Raw genomic sequence first — 21,665 nt, 5'->3', positions numbered from 1 at the left:
ACAGATCTGGGTAGTTTTAGAAAAATATAATCAGGGACCCATTCATCAAAATAATTTAAAAGGTAAATCTGAATTGATAATAGTCCTCAATATAACAAAAATATAATAAAAACTCCAGAATTTGTCCAGCAGTGGTTCTAAAGAAGGTATTCAGTATCTGAGGTCCAGTGTTGGGCACGTTACTTTTAAAAATTAATTAGTTATAGTTATTAGTTACTTCTCCCAAAAAGTAACTGAGTTAGTAACTGAATTACTCCACTATAAAAGTAATAGTAGTAACTAGTTACCAAGGAAAGTAACTATTGCGTTACCTTTTTAAAAACATATATGTTTAAATACGTCTTTTTAGATTTTTTTCTGAGCGTACTGTACACTTCACGTGTACATCCTTGCCTTTTACCTCAATGAGGTTAAAGTAGTGCCTATACTTCCACCTTGAAAAAGGCAACTTTACCTCTGAATGCTCCGAACTCTCCATTGCTGCAGTCTATCTCTGATCGCTTGTGTGATACTGCTATGCACGCGTTACTGAAAAAAATAACGCCGTTAGTAACGCTGTTTATTTTAACGCCGTTATTCCCGTCACTGCTGAGGTCACATCTAAAAACACAAACACAATTTTGTGACCAGGTCGAAGGCCAGAGACCTTGTCCAAGCCTGCAAAAAAAGGAACTCCAAGAATGCACCACCCTCTGTTTTGAGGATCTTGGGAACAGCTAAAATAACTATTTCAGTGGCTGCAGAGACTGTGGATACCTTGGCAAACTTTAGTTTTTGCAAAGGTGAAAAAAAAAAACAGGGTGTTAAATGTTCCGATGAGATGATTCAGTGAGACCTGAAACTTAAGCAGCTAAATGTAATTCGGCCAGTTGTAATGTCATTATTTATTGTGTGTTTCCTTGAAATGTCAAAAATGCCATCAGTGAAAAAAGCTCTTATCTTGTGACACTTCTATTGCAAATGCTTGCTTCATGGTCTTGTTGGGAAGAGAAAAAATACCTCAGTCAGTCAAACATGGGAAAAAACAGAAGCTAAAGAAAACTATGATGAGGACCAACAACAGAATAGTAGTGATGTCTCCAGGAATGCCTTTTATCCACACATTCTCTGGCATAACCAATAAAGAGAAATTAAGCCTACGCACTATGTAAAGATACTTGCAGAACCGGTGGGTGCGTGGAAAGGCATTATTGGTAATTCACTTTGCAGAGAGTTAGATGAGAAGACTGACATCACTGACTGTCATTTAAAAATGTTGGGACAGGTAAATGGACATCTGTCTAAAGGAAAAAGAAATACTGATGAACACATCTAAACTCATTAACTGACATATCTTGTTTGTTTTGTGATTTTTTTTTTTTTAAGAATAGTTTTATAATTGCTGCGTGACTGAGCACTTATTGTTATGTGTCAGACTATTTCTTGGCAGCAAACATCTTCGCCACATCTCTGCTGGTTGCCCAGCAACTTGACATCAAACAACTGGACAATGCTTTTTATGTTTTACCTTTGGAGAGAGTCAGGCGAGCAGTTATCTCGTTTCTGGCCTACATGTTGTACAGCATGGTATCAGATTTCTTCTATTCCTCTAATGTGCAACTTAGCCATAAACAAATAAAAAGTGTTACTACTTTTTCAGTAACACATTGTTCATCTCCACATATTGCAAGTTGTTTTTTTCTTGTCTTGTCCGAATTTTTTAAGACATTGAGATTTGTGTCCCGAATTACAATATTCTAAAATAAAATGCAAATGACATGCAATGATCTTACTGTAAAAAGAATCACATGGCACTTCATGCACACCTTGTGACACCTTGCAAAGCTTCACAAGCAGTGCCTCATTCTCTGTGTTGTGCTTCTATGTTCTCCTTGGTTTCTGGTTCCAATCACTGCTGCAACCTTCACACAACCACTTTGTATATCAAACAGAATCCAACCATGTTTTGAATATTAATTTATCTTGGAAACTCTTGTGAACACACGGTACAACGTCCTCTTTAAGGGGCTTCGTGCACGCTAGCATGCTGTGCAGTATTAAACAGTCTATATGTCTGTTTAGAATTGTTTATGTACAGATGTTTGTTATTAGTCACAGTGAGCCTGCAGAGTCTCAGCCCCTCCCTAGTGACTGACTGAGCCAATAAAGCTGTTGTCAGGGCCAACATAGATATAAAGCTGCTTGCAGGCAACATACTCTATGCAAAAAAGCTGTTGTCATATTACACATGATGCAATATATTAATAATTGTGTGCTTCATTTAGGATTCTTGCTAACTGTTGGAAAGAGACAGACTTTCTCCCGTCTTCAAACTAATGTTACGATGCCGATGATTTGAAATCTCAGGTTTTCACTTCATCGCATTTCTTTTACCACATACTGTACATATATTGTATGTACTCTGTATCGTGGTAATGCTTGCTGATGCCAGCAGAACAGCTGCCAACAACACACATCCCCTTTTAACTCTCTGTTCACAGCATTTACAGTACATACTCACGTCAGTAACATTGTGACTAAAAAGGGCTGTTTAACCATCATGCTTTAATGACATTTAGACTAAACTACTGCATGTACTGTACTGTACATGTATATATATTACATTATGACCGACTGGTCATAATCACAAGGTCAACTGTGTCAGAGCATCAAAAGTGGTCTGAGCAAAACAAAGCAGTAAACCAATGCAATGCATGATCTTGACTTACTGTGGGGAACAAAGGCTAACCCAATCCAATAGAGGGGCTACTGGAGATCTATCTATCTATCTATCTATCTATCTATCTATCTATACTGTGGTATACACAGCACTTAAGCTTCCTGTAGAAAGAGTTATGCTTGTTCTAAATTAATAAATGTAATAAAGTAAGGACGTTAAAAGGGAAGAGATAAAACAGAGGAATTAGGAATGTAATATGATAGCTGTCATGCTGAAAGATTGCAACAAACCACTATATGGCTGCTTAACAGGATGCTTAAACTCTCCTCTGAGAGTAATAAAAATCTTTTTTGGTGCGTTGACAGCTTCATGGCAAGGAAGGCTTCTGTACTACATTGGTAGGGAAGCTTACATCAATGCCTTTAAGTTTAGAATGAAATATCAAAGGGTTTTGCTGAGAGGAAATGTCCATCATATCAATGACAGTCACTGAGGATGAAGGCCTGTATCAGCAGATATTATAAAGCCTTCTGCGGGTTAGCTGCAGCGAAAATCCGGGTGAGCAAAACAATTTCCTCGCCCACCATTCCCCCTCGATGCAATCTGAGCCGGTCGCCCACCCTGCAGATGCAGGAATTTCCATGAATGCAGCAGCAACGGTAGTAGTAGTAATAGTAGATTGCCATAGCAGACAGCATGTTAAACACAGGTCAAACCAAGAAGTCAGAGCGGAGGAGGTTTTTTCCTATCCGAGGATTCCTCCCAACCCACACACAGATCCTACAATGACAGCCATCGAGTCCAGCTGCAAGAAAAAAGAAAGTGCAGAAGAATTTTTGAAAGAGATGACAGAGATTAATCTTCTTCCGAGTAGACTGACATGCTAGGAGCAAGGAAATAACAGAAGGAGGAAGAGACAGAAGAGTGTTTTCTTTTAATCTGCCCACAAACAGTGTTTGTATAATTATGAGATGTTTGGGTGCTAATTGCTCAGGGAAATTACAGTGATATTAAAAATGGCGAATGACAGATGGAAGTGGTGCTTATCTAATGTGTCTAAATCTAGACCCAGATTGTTGTTTTCACATGCTCTGCGGAAAGAGAAGAATAAATAAACAAAGAAATAAATATGTGGTGATCGCTGCCATCTTTCAGAAAAGGGGGGCACGGTGGGGAGGTGCTCACTAATCCTTAATTCCATTTCCCTAAAAAAAGACTTTCCTATTTTTACCCTCGCTTCGATGATCCCCAGAGGGAAAGCACCCGCTCCGGGCCGTTTGGTTTTCCCGCAGATATGTGGTCCCTCAAGAAAAAACAAAATAAACATGCGGAAAACCACAAGGATAAATTTGGCTGCTTGTGCGGAAAAGCTTGGAGTCTCCATGATTGAGCTCTCACATGCTTCTTAAAAAAGGAAAAAAAGGAAAAGACGAAAGATAGCTGAGACGCAGATTTCGGAGATGAGGGGAACAAACAGACATGGAGAAAGTTGGGAACAGATAGAAGAGGGTGACATTAAAAAAGGGAAACTGATGAGGGGATGTGGGGACTCCTGTCAAAAGTTTTTAACACAAGTGTACGCTGTGGATTGAACTGGAAAAGTACAAGATGTACGCCTTTAATCTGAGACACATCCTGAACATCACGTGGAACATGTCTTAAATTCTTAAACTATAAAATATTAAAATCAGATAAAAAATGGCATAGGAAGGAAACCAACTACTGGACTATAGTATGACTAACAAGGCCAAAAACACATCTTTCAATAAAATGAGCTGTGTCAGAATGAGAAAGGTTACCTCATGTCACTGGAAGATTTCCATCAGCCATTTCTGGATAACAGCAGAGAAATGGAAGTTGTCATATGAATCTAAAAACAGGCCCCCCTGCAGTGTATTTCTGAATTCCTGTTTATATGACCTCTGATCTGTTGTATATCTGCCTTGACAGGAAGTAATCCTCTTGCTTTAATAAGAGGACACAAATACCATCCAGTTGGGACACTAGAAAATTGAAGCAGAGTTCGGATTCATACGGTCAACAGAGAAATAGATAAAAAATAAAATTAAAGAAAGATCTTTGGAAAGTGATTTAGGATGGTGTGAGAGTTTAAGAACAGAAGAGCCCTGCTGACAAAAAAGAGTAAATAATGAGTCCTGCATTTGGTAAGTAAAAAAAGATGTTTACTGTATGGTATGAATCCTTCCATCTGTCAGCTCCACCCAAAACTTGAACTTCTCTTTCCAAGCAAGAGAGTGTAATGAAGCTTAATGCCAGACATTTCAAACTGCAGAGGAATGAAGGGTTGTGTCGAAATGCGTCTTTTACACAAGCTTTTGAACATCAAGAGCTCTGTTGAAGTTATATACAAGCCACAGTTGATGACGTGTTCTCCCTCATGAGGAAGTTTTTAGACTTGGTCATCTATCTGCAATGTAGGTAGTGACAGGGGAAAAAAAATTGGTTTTTCACATTAACTTCTGGGAAATTATTACGGATAGATAGACAGGATAGGACCAATGAGAGAAGATAACAATCTCCTCAGCTGGAGTGGCTCAGTCTAATTTTACAACACGGTTAGTTATCATGCAGAGAGATCAAATGTTTAGAGGAGGGAGGATCGGATAAACACTCAAACTGCTTACTCTGTTCTGTCACTGTAAAAACTGCTCTCAGTCGTCTGTGGACTCCCCCTGTCTGTTTTTATGGCTATAACTGGACCAGCACATCATCACAGATGTCTGGTTTCTCAATTGACTTTGACTCCCACTGTGATTCACTGAACTGAGTCCAACTTCATGTGATGAAATTTAGAAAAAATGAGACATTCATCCCTGAAGTAAAAAAGAAAGAAAGGAAGACTTCAAAAGCCACTTCAAAACTAAATATAACATAAATATAGTCATCGTGATGGGTTACTGTAATTAAATAATAGTGTAAATAAATCCTTTCAATTTATTTATACTATTAAGTTAAAATCACATAAGTTGGATGATAGATACAAATGTTTATACATTAGAAATAGAAAAAATAATTGCTTATTTAAACCTAACAATAAATACTGAAATACTGAACTCATGCACCGCTTTTTAACCTGAATAATATCACAGAAAGACACACTAAAAAATGAAACTGTGACACATAACAATAACAAGGAGACACGATTGACCACATGACTTGGCTGCAAATTTGTGTTTTGCAAGCACATAAAAATGTCCTTTTTAGGTACTTGGAAAGATTTAATTTTTAGTTTTTGTACTTTGTTTGCAGTCCTGCATGTCCTGTCAAGCGGAACAATCTTTAATTTATTGTTACAGTTCCACAATTGTCCACAGAGACAACTGGGCTTGGTGCTCATGTTTTATTAGTTTCTGTTAATACACCACATACTGTACGTTTTAATTATTAAAATATAACTTTCCAGACAGGTCCTGTTTTGCCTGTGATCTTGATTTGGCGGATGTCTATAAATGCTACATGAGCACCTGTTTGCACTGCTGTGGAGAAGAAGCCAATCAGATAGGCCAGTCAGAAGCAAATTGGAGCCAACTCAAAGAATCTGAAACTCATTTTATTTAAGGTCACACAATGAAATCACAGTTTTCTCAAGAGCGTAATCCTGAGTCTCTGTCTAATGTTCATAGCATGTGCTTAAATCCCCATGGTGGTAGGAGGGTGTGGGCTGGGGCACTGAGCATTAGAATAAAACTAAGAGGAGACATAACTTTGTTGGATAGATAAGTTATGTTGATGAGTGGCTAATGGAATAGAGCAAAGAAACACGTGGAACTTGGAAATACCGTATCCCATAGTCTACTTCCAATATAACAAACTGAAAAGTCATTCATTGACTAACAATAGTTTGATGCTGCTTAAAAGAATTGCTGTTCCACCAGCCTCAGTTGGTGGATATTAAGTCCTATTCGCAATGGATTAGCATTACCTGGGTTGATTGAACCTGGGGACCTGCTCCACCTTTACTGATGAGATGAAGACATTAATGCACCAATGAATTAAATCATATATTCTAAATCAACATCTGCTGCACTGCATGTCATCCATGTCATTATCCTTCGAGATTTCGCTCCCAGTTTTGAGCTTGCTATTTCTGGGAATGGGTCTCCATGCTGTGTGGTGACATCCTCCTGAATTTGCACCCACACTCCTTTCAAAATTTTCATTTATAAATGACAACATAGCACAAGGGAGATAGGCAGAAACCCCAAATTGCAGAGGTGCAGATTTGCATGGGATTGAGTGTTTGATGAAATGTGGAAAGTAATTGGATGTGTAATTATTATTATTTTTTTTTATTACGGACATGGTTGATTCGCATGGGATGAAGATCACAGATCTTTATGTTTGAAATCATTACAGGTCCCCAGCTAATGCTCGTCACATGTAAACAGGTTGGAAGACACCAATCATGACAGGGCTCTTCCTATCTCTCCTTTCTAGCTTGGTTACTTCTAAAGCCTCCACCTGCTGCTTGTTATTTAGACTTTTTATACCATCAGTTGTTTGGCTGTGATTTTATTTCGGTAGATTAATTTAAACCGAGTGGTGAGCCGTTTTGGTTTCATTGTTATTTGAGGAGGAGGAAAGAACAAGTGATGAGGAAGAGCAGAGCAGGAGGAGTGTCTGGGGTTTGGTCGCGGTCCCTTGTGGTAATATTTAATAACAAACATTAAAAATACCACAGAAATCCGTCACCACATTCCCACGCTCCCACTGGCCAGAACATACACACATGTACACACACGCAAGAATGCAGTCTCGCTCACACACACGCACACGCACATATATATATATATATATATACATACCCTGTACTGCATACACACCAGTAAGACTTTCTATCTGGCTCACTTGCACGCATACTACACACACATTCATTTATTCACATACCAGTGCAAAAATGAAAACACTTGTAGGGTCAGGCAGGCATTCATGGACACAGAGAGTCACACCCACACACAAAGACACACACTGACATGCATTTGCACGAGTGTGTGCAAACCAGTATCAGAAAATACACTCGGCATGAAACAGTGTATGTGTGACATTTATAGTTGAGGCACGGCACAATAGGAATGTTCAGTGAAAAATATAAAACCTGCAACACACTGGTGAATGCATGCACACAGAAACACACACACTGGTGTCCCAGAGGAAAAAGAAAGAAAAAATCTTTTGGAACGATGTCTTCAGAACGGAAAGGTGTGTGTGTGTTTGTGATTTAGAGAGGTTTCGGGTTCACTACTCTGCTCCGTTGCTCTTCATGGTTTTAACGATCACAACCCCATCGATGATTACCACCCATTAAACTACTATTATTACCGTTATTAGTACTTCCATGACTCTTGCGTGTGTGTGTGTTCGTCATGTCGCCAGTGGCTTTCTGACCTCGTCTCGAGGTTTGGTGATCCCAGCCAGAGATTCCTTTCCATCCCTTCCTCCCATCCATGTTTCACATGTGCGTCAGCAGTGTTACCGCAACCCCCCCCCCCCTCCCCCTTGTAACCCCATGATCCTTCTTGTTTCAAACACCCCACCCTCTTGTTTTAAACTGACACCTCCCTCCTCTTCCTCGAGCTTTCTTTCTCGTCTAATATTCCTTTTATTTTTCTCAACTCTTCCTCTCCCTCCTTCCTCTTACTTTTCACCTTCCTGTCACATTTCTCAATTCTCCTCTCCACTTCCATAAATATCAGCAGAGTCAAAACATAACCTACAGCCCCCCCGCAAAGCTTTCACTTTACTGTTTATACTAATTAGCTGAAGCTCTTACAAACTGACTTAAAGTAGTTACAGAAGAAGGAGACTTCCTAAAATGTAGAAAGGGAAGGTGTAACTATGTCATGTAATATCTGTAAGAACTTGTAAAGGCAACAGGAAAAGAGAGGATTTCCTTTAAGCTACACTATTTGTAAAACACAAGTGTGAATGTTGACCTGAAAGCAGATTTCCTAAACTCGCCAATGGGAACATGCTAGTACATGTTGCACAATCACCAGTTTAGATAGATAGATAGATAGATAGATAGATAGATAGATAGATCTGTTTGTACAGCGGAGCTCTCCTCCCAGCTTTCAGTGCCAGATGGTTTCACATGGACTGTATATAAAAAGATGGGTGAACTCACTGTGGTTTCACCCATACATTTTTTGAAATGCAGATTTGTCTGTGACTAACTCTGCCTGCCTTTCATCTAATCCAAAAAATGTATGCTAATGCCAATATGAAAAAGCTGAGATGGGCGCGTCACACCTAGGCAGACAATTAATAACTTGTCAAAGGAGCCTGCATGCTTAGGGCTTCATTGTGTTGATTATATCAGAATTTACCTTCTCGTGAATGAGGAATAAGGAATAAGGAAAATAGCAAGAGTGACCAAAACCCTTTTTAGCTGTAAACATATTTATGTATGTTGTATAGTTAGATATTTTAACGTGGAATTGACTTACGCAAGTCTGAAGTGTGTCATGGAGACCAAAATGGAGCTAAAAGACACACAAACATGACTAAATCAAACATATACTAACATAGCCTCAGGACTGAAGGAAGAGTAAACAGGAAACTACTTGCTAACACTTTCACTGCATCAGACTTGTCATAGATATATATATAGATATATACGATAATGTTTAATCATGTTTACACATTATTACGCTGTCACAGAGCAGCCAAAAAAATATGTGGTGAAACTTCTGGTTAATTACTAAAAAGCAAATTTCAATTTTATTCAAATAGAATTAAGCTCTAAAGTAAATGGTTGACCTGAAAGGTATGCAAATGCTTGCATGCAAGCAAAAGATTTTCACAGTGCACAGACCAAGTTTATGTCTCTGTGAGTGAACCTGGATGGTCATTGTGTGGTGCATTATGCTACTGTTGTCTGAGGATGGCTGGCTATGCAAATACAAGACTGACTAGCCATAAGAAACTTGAGGCATACATATTCTACATATACGGATATATAAACGTTGTACTGAAGACTCAATCTCTTGTACATTTGTTTGCAGCAACAGCTGGTGATATCGGACACTTACCTGGAGAAACAAGAACCTTATTCAGTAAAACACTTGTCCATCACTGGGAATAAGCTGCACAGCATTGCAAAAAGCTTTTGTTAAAACAACACATGTAAAAATACTGGAGGTGACTCCCTTCTACAAGACAAATTTCCAGAATATGTGTTTTTATCGTGTACCTGTAGTTATGCAGCAGGTATGATTTATTATTCTAAAAAACAAAGCCTGATTTAACATATTTCTCCCACAGTTGCCTGAAAATCATTAAAAGTTTGATGTCAATAACATGTTATGAGTGATTTCAATTAAATTTTATAGCTTCAGTAACAATCAGAACTGTCTCTAGATGCTTACAGACCCCAGGGCCTGAACCCCCAAGTACCGAGGTGATAGTAGTAAGGAAAACCTACTTTTAACAGAATGAACCCTTGAGCAGAACCCAGCTCATATGGAGCTGGCCCTCTGCTTTAGGCTATTGTTGAGAAGAGAGACTGAAAAGGAGACCGTTCAGAAGAGAAAGAATGAGAGGAGGAGTAAGAATGGCAGACGCTAGCAGAAACATTCATACAGACATCTGGATAATGCATACACGTGAGGGGAAGCACCATGAGAAACTCAGAAAATTGTGTGCAACTCTCAGGAAGGGATCACTGTAAGCAATGGACACTGAGCAGGTTGATGGGGCAAGGACAACAGATGAGAAACATGCAGCTCCACAGATCAGAAACACACACACAAAAAAATACCATTTCTTCCAGGTAGGTTTTGTGGCACTGAATGAAAGCTGCAGCAGCCAGTGCTTTCAGGTATTTGTATTTAGGACTTGTTAAATGATCTATGTCTTCATTAGAAACAATTGGGATAGTTTCGCAAGGCACAGAGGTAAGTAAGACTTGACTAGCAGATTGTTGGTTTTGGTCACATCGTGGGAATCGCTGACAGAAAGGGAAATGAAGCATGAAGCTTTTTAAACCTGACCAAAACAGAATTGTAAAAGGAAAAAAACAGATTAGAATTATAATAAGAATCGCTGAGCCTAACTGAAGACAACAGCACTTACATCTGTCTTATTATTTTATGTGTATACACTGGATACAGTTTACCAGAGTTCTGATGTTTATTCATTGCAGTGTTGCAACATAACATTCCAGTAAAAAGCATCTCAACACGTCACTGTGAGCAGGACATGACTAAGGAAGCCCAGCAGGGATCCTAGTAACATTTGCAAGTGCTTACGTGTGTGTGTTCATGCTACTGCGTTTCTTTGTGTGTCAGAGCTGTTTCCCAACACGCTGCATGCAGTAATTATGCAGGAATGCGACTGTAGAAACACTTTAGACGCCTGGCTTTTCTGTCTCATCCATAACTGTAACGCTCTTTTATACGAGCCGTGAAAGCCAGTGGGATAATAGTCAATCAACATGCTACAGAGTGAGCCATTAGCATCTGGTTGGTGGTTGGTGGGAGGAGAACGTAGTATGGAAGAAGCAGTTATTATGAAAACCGCAGTGAATGCAGTAGAATCGGCTTCGCTGTAGTTTATTTCAAGCTTGAGAACACTGTCATCCAGCCGTGAGCAGCTGTGTCATTAACATAATCAAATGGCTTTAAAACTTTTTCTAACTTTCTTCATGCAAGTCATTAAAGACACCAAGAAACAAAAATATCAGCTTCAGCAAAAACTTCATTAACTGACGCTGTCCATTTCCCAGCAGACGCTCTCTCTCACTCTCGCTCCTCGTTTGTCCCAGTACAGAGCTGCATGTGATCTGCAGAGCAGCATGTGAGGCGTCTCCTGTAGGGTCACATGGAGGAGATTGTCCTAATGATGTTTGGATGACTCTCATCACAGACAGGCCTGGCAAACTGTTGTCCTCTGACTCCTCCTCATGCACGGCCTGATATGGGTCATGCGAGGGACTGAAATATACTGGGAAGACGTTTTCCCAAATTTCCCAATTTGTAATAACACAAAAAAGTAATTTTCTTTATCAGATTGTTTCAATTGCTGGATTTTAGACTGAAGTGGATAAAGTATGGAGCATTTTTAGCAAAGATTTAACACATATCAGGGAACTCCAACCTCCAGCAAAGGATCCATTGCTAAAATAAACACTTAAACTATCTGTAATGACTAAAAGAACAACAGGGGAGAGACAGAGGGATATTTACGGAATTAAAAACAGAGAAGACTCAGCAGCAGGATTCTTCCTGAGCCTCAAGCTTTGCAATCCAGAATAGTGGTTATACCGAGTCTTGTTCTGTGTTCTTTATGCCAGTTGGTGCTAGTATTCATGCACATTTTAAATGTATTATCTTACTTTTCTGCACACCTATTATAAAACGCCTCCTCTCTTTTCCTTTTTTCTTTTTTTTGTAAATGACCTCCTGCTAAAACACTTGCTCCGTTAAAGCAGAAATACATGACATCCTTTCATAATAAGGTTAAAGAAGCCACAAATAAAACCATTAAATGGACACATACTACTACTACCAGCGTGAGACCTTATGAAAGTCAGGTTCTACAACAGCACCTCAGCGCCCTCTACTGACCACACATGTGTACGTCATATTGTCCTTAGACTCCTTCAGAAGACAATGAGAAGAAATGGGGAGTCTGAGGGTCTGTTAACAATAAATAATAAAATAATATAAAGAAAAATAAATAAATAATACTCATGTTATGCATTTATGTCTTACAGTTTAAAGCTATTAATAAAAGCGTTTTGCTTGATGTTTGCTTTCAGTAATGGTACAAACCTTACTGGCAGGGTGTGTAAACTTACAAGCTGACCTGTAAGACTGAGAAATAATTTGTTTCACAAACTGGGTGAACTTTAGCATGAACCGATCCTGGTGTGTCATTTAGAGAAACACAACCGACCTTAAAACAAAAACAGTAACACGAAGGCCTTTTGCATCATTATGTACAGCCGTTTTATTTGTGATTTACCCAAAACATTATCAGTATTTTACTACATACAATGCATGTAATCAAAGTACAATGGATCAACTTCAAAGAGAAGAAAAGAGCAAGAAAAAAAAAATTAAAAAAGTATGACCACGAAGTGACACTGGTTAAGGTACTGTGTGTACTATTATCTTATTATATAGGGCAATTGATGGTGCTAATAAAAGCAACGTCCTGGCAACTGTGTATTCTGAAAAGACAACTTTCTGCTAGAAGAAGTGAGGACTGGTGAGATTTACTGCATGGTGGTGTGCATATGTCAAGGGAAAGGACTTATCTTGGGACTTTGCTGAAATCAACTACAATTTAGACCTTTTTTTTTGTCTTTTTTTTTTTTTCTACTGATGAAAGGGAAAGGGAGGTCACAGTCTGCTGGGCATTGTTAAAGACAAAATCTTAAATTAAGTCAAATTAAATAATATTCAGAGTTTCTGTTGCATAAGCACAGCATTTATATATATAATGTTTCTGAACAAGGACTGTCACTTAAAAGGGGAATAAATAAAGTAAAACAAACCCAGCAGAAACACTGACATAGTGCATCCCTTGAGGACATAAACCTCCCATAAGAAAGCTACAACTGAACAAATCTGTGGATATAAAGAGACGAAAAAACAGCTACTGAAACTCAATGAAACTGTCTTATACAGAAAGTCCTGTATTCTGGTTTATAACCCCTGATATTGTCCCAAAATAAGGCTGTGGGTTCTAGGCACACCAAGGTACAACTGAGCTGAGCAATATATGCATTTATGTTTTGTTTTTTTAAAGACATGAAACTTCGTAAATGTTCTGGATTAATTAAAAATTTATTTATTTCTAACCCTCTGCCTAGCCCTGGTATTACTGTACAGATTAGAGGTCTAAATAAAAAAAATTAAAACAAACAAAAAAAGATGACAAATTATTTTTTTTTGATGTCATACGTCTTGCAGAGCATTTAAAGACAAAAAACACAAGTGCATCATTGGCAAAGAACTGCTGGTGAGGGAAAAGAAGTGCAAACAAGTATGCACGTTTGTCTGAGTGTGTGTGTAGTGTTCATTGTCTTTGACAATGTTCATTGTCAGTGAGTGTATGTTCACCTGTGAGTGCAGTTGTTTAAGTGCATGTGTGTATGAGCAAGCACATATTTAAAGAGGTAGCAGAGAAATGCAATCAGAGCAACAGGTGACAATCTGTCTTGAATGACAAAATCATCCAATTGTTACGACAGCAGAAAAGCTGACTTTCTATCGCTCTCTTCAGGTTCATAATGTTTCAACTCGTGCCACAAACTTCCACTGATAATTATAATTCTTATATTAGTTACTCCATTTCACAAAAAACTCCATTAAACCAATTATATTTTGTTGCAATAAAACAACCACATTCGTTGAATATCAAATACTTTAAAGAGTAAAATAAACACAATCTGTGAATTTTCATATCTGTCCAAAGCTTTCAATCAATAGCATCCTGTAGTAAATGAACCTTAAAAGAGCTTTAACGTCCACATGCTGCGAGCTGTAACTTGAGTCATTAGATGATATAAGAGTGATCACTAAAGGCTTGGTGAGTCATTCACAGCATATATTTCTGAAGGCTTGGTTTTCTGAAAGCTGAGTGAGAGCAGCAAAAAGTCTGAAGGATTCAGAACCAGAGAAGAAGGCGGCGGCTGAGTGCTAAGAGTGCAGAGCTGGAGCAGTGTGTGAGACTTGGCTGGCTGCTGAGCAGAAAGAAAAATAAACAGACAAACACACACTATTTGTATCTAGAATTTCTAAAATGGGATCCCAATGTCGCAGACCCTTATCAGGCATTTGGGAAAAGCTACAGCTAGAGAAAACAAGGAAAACCTGCAAAGACTGACTGAGGGTCACTGCGTTGGTCGTTAATTCCAGGCAATAGCTAGTAATTTTTACATTTTGGATGTTAGGACAGAAACATTATCGAAGTGAAACTCCCCATATCTGAGTCAGTAGGAATATATTATCAGACCTTCATCCCTTATCTCCAAACAGGGTTACCGGCTATGTCGGCACTATGTCGCTAATTCAGCACTATACCTCTACAAAAAAAACAAGAAAACAAGCGGTAGTTCTGTGAAAACAAATACCTGTTAGTTTTGTGGCATCAAAGTATTGTAAAGGTGTTGCTAAACTCAAGGAGGAGGGCCAATCGAGTTCACCTGCTGAAGAGCAGAAGCACATCTAGTGATCACCTGTTTTATGCTAATTTCACATAGCAAGCTCTCAGGTTCGGTTCCATTTTGGATCCTTGCTTTACCTTTGCATGTACTGAATTAGACCCCATACATTTTCCTTAATAATCAATATCTTTAATGCAACTGGGTCATATGGTTGTTTGCTTCCTTGCCATAAGATATGAGAAGAGTAACACACTTTATACTAAACGGCAGAAGTAACATACTGGTTGTGTCTTGAGGTAAAATCCTACCAGCTTCTTTAGAGCTCACCCATTAACATTTTTTATTTTAATATTTTAATTAATTAGTACAGAAAGAGTTTTTGGTTATCCTTTGGACAAAGTCAGGCTAGCTGCTTTTCTACTTTCACTCTTGATGCTAAGCTAAGCTACACAAGCGTGGTATCATATCTGTGAAGGTTCTTAGTCATCCAAGTCATGGTATATCCAAAACGAAGCTTGAGGATGTTTCCAGATTCACATTGTGAATGGGGATAAAACTTTCTGGGACAAATGTGTGGCAAATTTTGGGGCAATGATTGCATTATAGGTAGCTGACATGGATGGTATCAATTTTCTTGTCTATACCTAAGAAAGCAAATTAGTTTATTTCTAAAGATGTATAATATTCCTTTAAGCTTTTGCCATAGCCACGTTTATTGTCTATGTTATTTTCTCTCAAAAACTCAGTTTATAAACCCACTTTATAGAGATAAAAGTACTGTATAATCAGAGCTTACACGTCTCTCAGTGTTTCTAACTATGTTCTTTTGTGCTTCTTCCAGTTTTATCTGCTATGCAAAATCACTGTAAACATCTATCAAGTCAGCTGCTCTGCTTTCTACAGCCAACCCAGCAAAGCTACTGTGGCAGCTAAATTATATTTCACTCATCCAAGTGTCTGTTCCACAGATCCAAGTTGTCTGGATAGTAATTAAAAAAATGATTCAAAAAAATAAAAAAAAATAAAAAAATTGACACGATCAGTTCTGTGTTACCAAAATTGAAAGAATTTGGGCTTTTTCTGCTGCTATGTGAACGCAGCCTTACTTGCATGCAAAGATTTTAACATGCATTTACATGCTTCATTTAGAAAGTGGAGCGAATGAGGCCTTTGATTTAGTGACTGTAAGATTTCTAGGCTTATATAGAGATCTGAGGTAAAAATCATCCAGCATCTGAAAAGAGATAAAAAGGAATATACTGTACATATACACAAAAATACTTCTAAATTAGTGTTAAAATAAAATTAATGTTGTATATTAAACACAATCATGCTGCAACTGTATATATATATATAGTATGTGTATGTGTGTGTGTGTGTGTGTGTGTGCGTGTGTGTGTGCGCAAGGGAGAGGTAGTATGTTTGGTTAAACGCAGTGCCAAAGCTTAGCGACACGTCATTTGTTTGTAGAGACAGCGACAAAGACAGAAAATACAGAATGAGGCAGAGATGAAGATCAAGTGAGTAAAGCAGAAAAAAATGAGAAAGTGACAGTTTATATTTAGAAACATTGGGATCCGCTTATATACTGACTGGCCTACAGGTAACAGGAATCTACTGGACAACCTTCTTTATACGGCAACTAGATTACTAGTTTATATTTGACATAAAAAACACTGCTGAGGAAAGAGTTGTAGTGTGTCTGTTTGAGTGTATGTGTTGTATTAAGTTATGTTTGGTTTCCTTGAAGGCTATTGTGAAAAGTTGTTCTGTAAATTATTGAGGTATCTGTTAAATGTTTCCAGCTGAGTGAGGTTTCTGTAAGTAAGGCTACTGAGGTGGAGCTGCTGACCTGGGTTGAGAGAAGGAGGGGTGAGGGGGGGAGAGACTTCAGACTTGTCTGGGCTCATTTGAGCAATAATGGCCTCTAGCATCAGCTACAGTGTTAACCATTAGTGTAAAAATTGTAAGCCAAATCCATCCTGGAGGCATAATATTCTCCATGTTAAACGCTTACTTTAAACATTAATAATGGCAATTAAGAAGTATCCCCAGAGGAAAACCAACGTCCAACAGCAGCACAGCAAAAATAAATCACTGAAGTTTCACTGGGAACCCTTAAAACTGAGCCGACTCTCACCCCATCACCCGGTCCTGCATTCCATTTTAAAACTGATGATGTTAATGTTGAATGTAAAGTCTTTCAACAATGTTTCTGTAACGAACGAAAATTGATTAAAAATCTGAATTGCAAGAGCTGCGATGCGAGACACAGAGTAGTTAGAAAGATAATGTCACACTTTGGGTTTAAGAGGCGACATCTCGGTCAGTGATGGCACACTCTGCCTGTACAGCGTGTCACTATGTCTGCATGTGGCAATTCTCATTTTTCAAAATATTTCATCTTTGATACGGCTTTTACACAGTCTTCTTGAGGTCCAAATCCAAAGGTGTCCTGGGTCAAATAGAGGAGCCATGTCTGCAGCGTCACTTTTCCACTTGAGCGACACATCCAATTCCACAGCAGCTGATCCTCTAAACCTCAGCCCGAGGTGCACCACAGTTTCCCGACTCAGTGTGCCTGGCTGCTGAGTTAAAGCTATGAAGAGTAATCCTGCTGTAATTGGCTATTGCTGAAGAAGAGCCAATGGTTAGATGGTTGCATGATGAATGAGGAGGCACACCTGTGCTGTTGCTGCAACAGTTTGCCACTGGCTAAATCCTGTGTCAGTCAGTTGAGGCAATATTAGTCTATGATCACTTGAGTGTGTTTGACGTCCCATTTCTGGAAAAGCTGATGTTCACATACAGAGCTTTGCTGAACTGTGTTCTTTCCCTTGAGCTTACAGCTCTGGCTGTAACACAGCTGCACTGACAAGTCTGTTTTCCTTCCATTAGGAAAGACAGTAGTCCTTTCCCAGTCCAAACAACAAAGTGATGCCACAGTATTAGTTGAAAAGGGCTATTCCGTGTTGATTGACTTGGAGACAAGGACCAAATTACAGAGAGCTTGTTCATGTGCATTTAGAAAAGGCTCCAGGAGTCCACTTTGCTCATCTTTGCCTCATTATGACAAGGTTCCTGCACAGTAAGCCATGCCGCTAGCAAGACAGCAAACTCTGACACATATTAAAATCTTGAAAGACAATCTTGAAATAAGCGAAAGAAAAAAAAAAAAACGTCACCAAAAGGAAAATACTATGGATATACTGTATAATTGTCAAAAGCTTATCGATAGACATTAGAAAGAGAGAAAAGACATACATCCATAAGAATGAATGGACAGAGAGGGCACTTGATAATGTACTGCGCTGTTGGGATCCTTTAAAAGGCAGCCGGAGAGATGATGATGTTCAGTGGCGGGCGTATTGTGTGGATATGGTGCATAAGACTTAGCCAGCTGGAATGCTCAAGACAACTACCACTGGGAATGTTCAGTCATTTGATGTCTTTGCAATTATAACACATCAGATTTCCAAGTCCCATCACTGTTGACCCATTATTACAGGCCGAGTATAATCAAAGCTCTTTCCTAATATGCATTTGGCTGTGCTGGTGTGTGAAACCTGCCCCTAACCGGTGGTTTTGTTATGAAGCTGGTATAACTTGCCTCAAGATGGTTGACCAAAATTTCAGTCAAACATATGAGTTCTCATTCAGCTACGCTCTAATCCGACAGTCTTCTTCAGTGCTCCCTGAGACAACTCAGCACCATGACCAGAGCTGCCACCTCTGTCCATTCTAGTTGAATACAACAAAAGAGTTCATCTCCTAATTGCATATAGCATTGTATCTCCAGAGCATCTTGCCATCAACAATTGAATTCTCTTAGTATTTTACCTACATAAATCTCTATGTACAGATTTAGCAAGTGGTATTTACAAAGTTTATCCACAAGGGGGTTGTCCAGGCCTGCATGAGGTGTGAGCATGCACCGTGTCAACAGAAATATGATAAGATATGTAGTGATGTTGAAAATGAACATCCCAAACCTCGCTTATGTGGCTGGTGTTAAAATGATATAAATGTGACAAAAAAGGTCTGAGGCTTTTTATGTTTAATATAAAAAGTTCACTGTCATGCTTAGTATCTCTGCCCTACTGTTAAGAGCCTTCCAAAAACACAGGGTGTACATTGTTTTAACTACTGTATATTGCTACCATCCATAGACTATTCAGTTTGCCCTGAAAAATCCCTTAACTTAAGGCTGATGTCAATGTTTGACATGAATTTGTATTTAAAAATGTAGCCATTTCATGTTGGCTTTAACATGTTTTCTAATGGACCATACAGTCATGCAAATCAGTTCATAAATTTTTAATTGATCAGATAAGCTTAGGAATGAAAATCTTGTAGTAATCATTATTTTACAAAAATTCTCTTTTAGCTTCCTTATGCTGTAGTTTAGTATGATTAGAAATCACAGTGATGCCTAGAGCTGCAAAAACAATCTCTGTCTCATGATTGTAAGCTTACGCCGCACACTCCATGAACACACAACATTGTCAGACAAACTTTTCCCTGAGGCTACAGCTGGTAGTTGGTTTCTGTCCAACTATCTAGCTCTAACTGTCTTAGCAGCAATCTAACCAGCCGAACAAATATTTTTGGATAATCATTATCCACAAAACACGATGTTGTGTTTATGTATGTCTCTCTATAAACTTCACAGGTCCAAAAATGAGTAAATCCAACAGAGAAGTGCTTCCCTGCACTGGACCCTCAGTCAGAGCCTGGACACCAGCCCCCTTGTGATCCATCAATATCCTCATACACTGTACACATATCACAAAAATAGACCCCCTCACACACTTCTCAGTCCGTGTTACACGCGCGCACACACACATGCACACAGGCAGACACGCACAGACACATGCACACACACACAAAACTGAGGAAGGGCCTTCAAATCCTTTACATTATACAACTCTCAGAACTATTTGCTTCCATGGAAGCAACCAATGTTTCACTCTCTTAAATATATATCAGCTTATACATATCATTTATATTTATATAGCATTATACATACATTCTTGCTTTATGAAATTCCCTTTTGTCTTGTGAACAGGGAATTCCAAACAGAGCACTTCCTCCATCTATCCAACCTCCTTTCCTCATTCTTCCAAATCTCACATTTCTCCACCATCACCATGAAGAAACAATCCTACTTAGACATCTTTCTTCATTAGACTATCTGACACCTCCTCTTGCACATACACAGATACACAGGGCATATCAGGAAAACACGCCTGTTCAATTTCGTTGCAGCCAAGTATCTTTAAACTAATAAACCTAGAATTTCTATTCCAATCTTGCCCATGGCTTCTGATGTTTAATGTTTTTGGATGTCTTTGCTGTTAACAAACTGTAAACCAACAATAGTTTATATCTATCTTAAACCAATTTATTACCTAGCTTGGGTAAATCTGTGCAGCTATTCCTCACTATTGTTGTAATATTATGAACGTGGAGCATAGGATGATGGTAAAAGGGATGTGACAGCAACATCCATCAAGCTGTCCTCACTAAGAAAAATGTTAAGTATTTAGTTGTTTCCAAGGAAAGGTGGAGATGATAACATGTGGCTTTGGGAGTCTGTGGATGCAGAGAGGAGCAGGATGTCAATGAGTCTGGATATCTGCCTGATATAATGAAATTTAATGTGGCGCTGTGTCTGCAAATTCAGCGGCCAAACTGTGATCTGGTTGTCTACTGTAAGTGTGGCAGAAAACGACAATTTGTCCAGTGGCCCAGTCAGACGATTCTTGCTGCTCAAAGTCAGGAGAAGGAGGATAGAAAGGATAATGAAGAGATGAAGGTTACTGTCTGATTATCCATCTTTCTCCCACATGACCAGGGTTTTATCTGGGCTGCGGTTTTCTTGGGGAAAAGGCAGCAAGGGTTGGTAAAACATCGTATGTGATGAGTGTGTGTATGTATGCACAAGTGCCTCCTCCTCCGCTATGACACCTCACTGCCAAACACTTCCAGCACCAGCGGGGTGAGTTGCATGCTATGCTCTGGCTGGAAGGAGAGCGAGCGGTACTGCTTGGAGTGCTCCTCGTTCAGGCTGCGCAGGTCAGCCAGTTTCTGGATCATCTTGGCATAGAGGAGGCGTCCACCTGGATGGTTGACCCGGATGTAGGCCTGCAGCACTTCCGACAGATGGTCCTGGAGTTGCTCTATGCGGGCGTGGTCTTGGACACCAGGACGATCTGCCATTGGAGAAACAGGAGGGTGCAAGAGGACAGAAGTGGGGAGTATGCATATGAAGGTCACAAAGTAAATGAGGCAGGCATATGGATAGGTGAGCAGAAATGGGCAGGGGCAAAGAGAAAGCAGAACAGTATGAGGTTGATGTGGATGGATAGAAAGAGAATGTAAGTCGGAACAGTTTGCTGTTCTGTCTTTCAAACTGTTACCACAGTCAGAACTACTACATTTTCAGATTGTAACCATGATCCCTGATACACTTAATATAAGAAAAGGTGTTCACAGAAATGTGCACATTCATATTGAATTGTACTCTATTTACTCGTGTTTTATATGTGTTCAGTTACAACGTAACCACTTCTTGCTTCTCGTGTGGTTGTTATTGTTCTGCCCATGTACAGTTTCCCTTAGTTTTTCGAAAATTTTATTTGCAGGTGCTGAAAGTTTTAGGTATACACTCCCTTTGGCAACCTTGGCGTTATCTCAACTCTACATCCTCCCAGCAGTCAGCAGAGACGGCAAAACACAGATCATTACTGTCTCCATGGGCTTGTCTTGACATAGGGAATGAATCATTTAATCTGACCACCCTGACAGACATATATTAATGGCTTAAGTTGTTATTTTCACAATAAGAGCAAACTGTCATGGATAACT

The 21,665-nt window shown here is 39.1% G+C and overlaps 1 protein-coding gene across 1 annotated transcript in view; it reads right to left on the bottom strand.

Annotated features, from left to right (window-relative positions):
* Positions 1 to 12,451: 12,451 nt before the first annotated feature.
* The window catches only part of LOC311494943 (vitamin D3 receptor A), a 79,056-nt gene continuing 69,842 nt past the window's right edge, over positions 12,452 to 21,665 (bottom strand). The window contains exon 10 of the mRNA XM_084554224.1: positions 12,452 to 21,010. Within this exon, the coding sequence (XP_084410350.1) occupies positions 20,757 to 21,010 (254 nt within the window). The 3' untranslated portion in view covers positions 12,452 to 20,756. The remainder of the gene's footprint in view (positions 21,011 to 21,665) is intronic.

Source organism: Chelon labrosus, assembly GCF_963514085.1.
Source record: "Chelon labrosus genome assembly, chromosome: 10".
NCBI lineage: Eukaryota > Metazoa > Chordata > Actinopteri > Mugiliformes > Mugilidae > Chelon > Chelon labrosus.
The sequence above is the reverse complement of the archived record's forward strand: the minus strand, read 5'-3'. Positions and strand labels throughout refer to the sequence as shown.